The sequence below is a fragment of the Geospiza fortis genome, unplaced genomic scaffold (genome assembly GCF_000277835.1).
Source record: "Geospiza fortis unplaced genomic scaffold, GeoFor_1.0 scaffold121, whole genome shotgun sequence".
NCBI lineage: Eukaryota > Metazoa > Chordata > Aves > Passeriformes > Thraupidae > Geospiza > Geospiza fortis.
Window position 1 is genome coordinate 579866 of NW_005054346.1, and position 6000 is coordinate 585865.

Below are 6000 nucleotides of genomic sequence, written 5' to 3' on the forward strand. Positions count from 1 at the left end.
GGCAGTGCTAGATTAGTGGTTGGAGTGGATTATCTTAGAAGTCTTTTCCAAACTAAGTGATTCTATGACTGATTCTACATTGTTTTTGTTCACTTATTGCCAGATTTGAGAACTATGGCATCTACGTTGTGATGTTCTGGGAAATTTTGAGGACTTTGATTCGGATTGCTGTGGTTTTCTTTTTCCTGATACTGGCCTTTGGGCTGAGTTTCTTTGTCCTTTTGGGTTCACAGGTTAGTTCAATAGTCTAGTTAAGTTTTATCATTATAAATGTTATCTATGACTAAAGCATCTCAAGAATTTATTTACAAATTCAATCAGTTGGGTTTTTTCTTTATTTTGATGTTTCTTTTTGCAGCAAACATACAGCACACCTCTGCTTTCTGTAATGAAGACATTTGCAATGATGCTGGGAGACATTAATTACCATGATGCATTCCTGGACCCTTTACTAAGCAGTGAATTGCCATATCCATTCCTGAGTTACACAGTTCTCATTATATTTACCTTGCTTATTCCAATCCTTCTTATGAACTTACTAGTAAGTATAAGTTATTTATTAATATACAAAAGTGGTTAAACACTTTTAAACAATTAAACAGTTCTAGTGTATAGAATTACTTCAGTAAGTGACAGCCACTCATTATTTAACAGATATTCTCAGTAACATATTAAAATGTCCCCATTCTCTGCACTTGTTTTCCATCCAGTGTTTTCCCATCTGAGTATTTTCCCACACCTCACTCCTGCAGGAGTATTTTGTATATCTTTAGGTAGTAACTTTGATGGAATTTGAATTGGAGCTGCAATGTATTCTTCTGAGGTCTTCATAAGGAAAATTGAGGAACAATGATTTTTGTTCAGTCCCTTGCTGTGTCATAACCTAACACTAACAATAATTTAAATTTAAAAAATAAAGCCCAAAAATCCCAAGCTTAAACCTTCACTGCACACAAAACAGCAATCAGAAGTAGTGACAGAATTAACAAACCTGACCTGAAAGTTAGGAATCAGAAAACACAATAATGGTGGAAAGGGGGGAAAATATGTCATATATCTTCAGCCATGTTCTACTGAATATAATTTTTATTTAGGAAATCACATTTTCACTTGAGCTGAGCAATAAAAGTCAAACATCTCATGTTTTTTAAACTTGATTAATACAGCCATGATCCTACTTAATCAAGAGATCAACCAGTTTATTAACATTACAGCAGTAATGAAGAATGTAAAAGAAGGGATGTTATTCTTGGCAAAAGTAGCACTTCAGTGCCTTACCAACATAGTGTTGTCAGTAAAAACACTCTCTACATTTATTGATGCATATTTTCCAAATATATAAAAAATGTTTCCAAATTCAAGTGAAAAAATAGTTTAACTCTCTAGAAGATTTTTTATTAAGTGTAAATGAGAAATACAATTGAAATCACAGACTATGAAAAAGTAGATAATGAACTCTTTCTTTAGATTGGTTTGGCTGTTGGTGATATTGCTGAAGTACAAAAATATGCTGCGCTCAAAAGGATTGCAATGCAGGTGAGTAACAGACCATGAGAGCATCAAATGTTGGAAGTACATATCATTGCTAGAACACCTTTTAGATAATTAGTTGATAAGTCATCACAGGCCCAACTATCTTAGGATATCTGTAAAGCAGATTTGGCAAATTTAAACAAGGCATCTTATCCTGAATCTCATTTTCATATGAGTCATTGACAAGGAAGTGTACAAGCAAACACATTTTAAGGAATTTTTCAACCATCATTTCAAGCAATTCTGAGTTTTTCCAAAACCAGAATCTCAGAATCAGTCACTGCAAAGCCTGAAATTGCAGTTTTCTTTTAGTAGAGAACCTATGCAGTGAAAGAAGGTACACAAAAATCAAAAGTATATGAAATTCATTGTGCTGGACTAAATTCTCATTAGTAAAAAGAGTGCACATCTATGTGGAGAAATTAATTCTGCTAAGATACTCAATACTGGTTATGACAAAGTAGTTTTAGTGTTTGGGCTGGACTATGCAGATATTATACCACTGTTTGCAGTGTGGGGTACTACTAGTGAATGGAATAAAATGGCATGACGGTTATTTTAATGTATAATGTGTATTTATCTTAAGACAACATATCTCATTCTAAATGCAAAACCACATTTAGGTTAATCTTCATACCAACTTAGAGAAGAAGCTGCCATTTTGGTTCTTAAGTCGGGTGGACCAGGAATCAATCACTGTATATCCCAACAGGCCGAGATACTGTGGATTTATGGTAAGATATGAATATTAGATAGAAGAATTCTTACCAAAAAGGGAGGTGATTGAATTTGTACACACATTGCTAAGGACATTGTGTTATTAACTGACATCAAGGGAATTGTGATTAGACCTTGACTAAGGTCAGTGAAAATGATAAATCAGTTTGAGTGTAGCTGTATTCAGATAAAATTAGTGTTTGAGTATTCAGTGCACTGTAATTTTATTAAGTAAGACAAGCTACAAAAGATGTTCAGATAAAAAGTAGAATGACTCCCTTTTGGGTTTTGTTCTTTAATTGAGCTGTTGTTGATAGACTGAATTTTCTTAAAAAACAAATGTTTTAATATATAAGCAAATAACAGCATAACAGAAAATCTTTTCAATGTTAACACTATGTGAACAATGTTCACATATTTAATCTGTTCACATATTTATTCTGTTGTCAGACTATAGGATCTATTTCAGTTTGGTTCCATGTTTTGTTTAGAGCGTGTTCCAGTATTGCTTTGGGTGTGAGGACTCTACCACATATGCACAGAGCCCTGATACTACACTAGAATTGGAAGTTCTGAAGCAGAAATACAGGTATTTTTGTGATATTTTACAGTTGTAAAAATAAGTAGAACCAATATTACAAGTATACTCCTATTTTTAAAGGTACTTTAAAGCTCCATACTGTATCTAAAAAGTAAAATTCCATGTCCCCAGCCCAAACCACCACAGCTTGTTGCTCATTAAAGTAGTCTGAAGTAATGGGGAAGATGGATTTTCATTTTAGAGAGCTGCAAATGGAGGTCTTCAAGGGTTATTCAGAACTCCCAAGTGATGTAATTCCAGTTGGTTTGCAAGTATATGCAATCTGTTACTGACGTTCCACTGGGTAAATCAGATTCAGATTGTTTCCCCAAAAACTGATTGGTATTGATTCTCTCTTGAACAAAGCATGTTTCCCAAAGCCTTGGAAGGAATTCTTTGTACTTTCTTGATTTACTTGTCATACCAACATATCCATAAGAATAGTTTCAAAAAAGCTTACAATAAATATACAACTAGAAAAAAATATTCTCACTCAGTCTCACTTTCCCCTGCACTTGTTTTCTCTCAATTTTTTTTCTTTCCCTTTTTTTTTTTTAATTTACCAAATTTTTGTCAGCCTGCACAGAATCAGATTGACTACTTTTTGCATGAAAGACTCATCAAGAGTTGAAGCATGGTGAGACTACACCCTACAGTTATAGGCAAATCATGGACTTTAGCAAGTCTTTCTTCAAATACATACTACATCATTATGGTATAAAAAAACATAAAACAGACTCTTTCTTGATTGGGATTTTTTTCCTACAGAGAAGGAAGAAAACTGTAATTTTATAAATTTATTTGCAATAGAATAACTTGTGACCATATCATTATGGAAAGTCATTTTTACTACTCTGAAAATATTGACTGAAAACTCTTACTGCATTGCCTGTGTGTTTTTACCAGAGTCCAAAACAGAGTTCAGTTACTACTGGAGCTAGTACCAGTGCTGGGTGTACATATTTTAGCATTTTGGTTTGGGGCAGGATTTTCTTTTGCTTTGCATTTTAATACTTGTGATTTTCACATATTTTAAGAGGTATTACCATTTCTTGTTTAAAAAAAAAAAGCAAAACAACAAAAAACCTAACTACATCTAAAGCCCATCAACTGTTCTTCATAAAGAACCTTTTCAGTCACACCACATTTCATGTTGTAATTTTGTGAGTCTAGACATTCAGAAAAGTACATTTTCAAACACCTCTTTGGTAGTTTTATAAAGACAGTTTCTAATCACAATTTCCATTTATCTCCCTGTTTCCTTAAAGATAACAGGTACTGTGTTCTGTATGTGTGATGCTAAATTAGTTTAACTACTTAATTGCACTTTGGATAGCACTTTGAAAAAGATCAGTAATTGCCTCATCAGTATTTCTCATATGCTGTAAAAATAGTTGTGAATTTCACTAAATATTTTTCCTCTCTTTATTGCCATTGTAACTCTGGCCTTTTTCTTGCCAGACAAGGAAATAGGTTAATAGGAAAAACTTTTGATAGACTAGTCAACAACTTTATTTTAAGAGTGAAGTTGCTTCTATCTTTACTAAATATTAAGTTACTTTTCACAAGAACCACAGATTTGTTCTTTAATCCTATTTCCTGTAACATGGAGAAGTACTTCAGCTTTAAGAATTAAATGTATTCTACATAATAGTCTTTGTTAGCAGAAGGGTTTAGTTACGTACTGTCAGAAGGGTGAAGTACTGTCAATATTTGCATCTGTATTTTTAATGACATAAATGTCCTTTGAAATCAAATTACAAACCCTGATGCATATTTGTTTGTTTGTTTGCTTTTTAGGCTCAAAGATATATCAACATTGTTGGAAAAGCAACATGACCTCATTAAACTGATTATCCAAAAAATGGAGATAGTGTCAGAGGCTGAGGATGAAGACAGCAATGATTTATTTCAGCACAAGTTTAGGAAAAGGCAGTTAGAGCACAAGAATAGTAAATGGGATACAGTGTTAAAAGCTGTTAAAACAAATATACCTAACCCAAGCACAGAAAAGAACAATAGCTTCTTCTAGACTTGGCTATGATATCATGTTGTATTATCATTTTGTTCTACTTTAGGGTCACTTCTCTTATTGTCTTTACATAATGTTAATGTGATACATCATGTACTCAAGTATAAAAAAGGCCAGATCCAAAACCAGGATGCAAGTACTCAAAACAGTATTTAAAGAGACTGGAGATGTCTACATCCAAAACTGTGATCCTAAAAGTGACTGGCTAATCAGGAAAGTGCCTAACTCAACAGAGGCCAGCCTTGCTGTCCTGGCTTCTGTCTAGATCTGTTCCTGGGTTTGGCCCTAGTACACTTAGGTCTGTATGTAATTAAATTATTTTCTGTTACAAATATTTTTAGAATTTCTAAATTTTTAGAAATTAGATTCTGCTCATTTATTATTCAGGTGTTTGGAGAGAGCCAATGGGCTTTGTGTAGCTTAAGGAAAAAGTACAAAACTAATCTGACAGAGTGCATTGGAAGTTTTGCTGAGTAGGGACTGCAGGATCAGGCCTGAAAGGTAGGAAATCAAGGATCATGAAGTTGTAATGTAAGGGAAGAACTACTTTCTTTTCTGTATAAGTGGAAGCAGTTCACAGTGGGATCATTTGTACTAGCATGCCTGTAGCAATGATAGAATGACATGTTTAATATTAGTCATTTACAACTTGCTGTCCTTATACTGCTAATGTGATTTTGGCCTTCCTGATAACCTAACTGATCTTGCTACTTTAATCTGCACTTTGGTTTTATTATTCATTTACTGAATATTCAGTGCATTATGTAATATATGGTAATATATTAAATTTAGTAAACATTTATTAAAATGTGCTTGAGTACCTGAATATATTTGTTTCAAAACCAGTGCTAATAAACTAATTATGACTATGCATGGTGGTAAGGCTTTGTGGTCTGCTTTTGAATTCAGACATTTTCTTTAAGAACTTAGTATACATTAATTCTTCTCGTAAAAAATCCTGTTTATTTAAAAGGTAGTTATTAGGAGGTAATTCACACTGTACAGAACTTGTCCAGTCTTCAGAAAACACTGGAAGATGCACTGTAAATCAATGTGACTTGTGCCTTAAAATTGCCACAGATGTTCAGTAGGCAAAATTCTTTCTCGCCCAACTGCTCTATCCCAGCTTTGAGACTTC

At 33.5% G+C, this 6000-nt stretch overlaps 1 protein-coding gene across 1 annotated transcript in view; it reads left to right on the forward strand.

Annotated features, from left to right (window-relative positions):
- The window catches only part of TRPA1 (transient receptor potential cation channel subfamily A member 1), a gene marked incomplete at its 5' end in the record, with an annotated part of 31755 nt that extends 26042 nt beyond the window's left edge, over window positions 1-5713 (forward strand). The window contains 6 exons of the mRNA XM_014307845.2: window positions 104-233; window positions 359-541; window positions 1468-1536; window positions 2157-2267; window positions 2742-2839; window positions 4631-5713. Coding sequence (XP_014163320.1) covers window positions 104-233; window positions 359-541; window positions 1468-1536; window positions 2157-2267; window positions 2742-2839; window positions 4631-4862 — 823 coding nt within the window. The remainder of the gene's footprint in view (window positions 1-103; window positions 234-358; window positions 542-1467; window positions 1537-2156; window positions 2268-2741; window positions 2840-4630) is intronic.
- Between the last annotated feature and the right edge of the window lie 287 nt (window positions 5714-6000).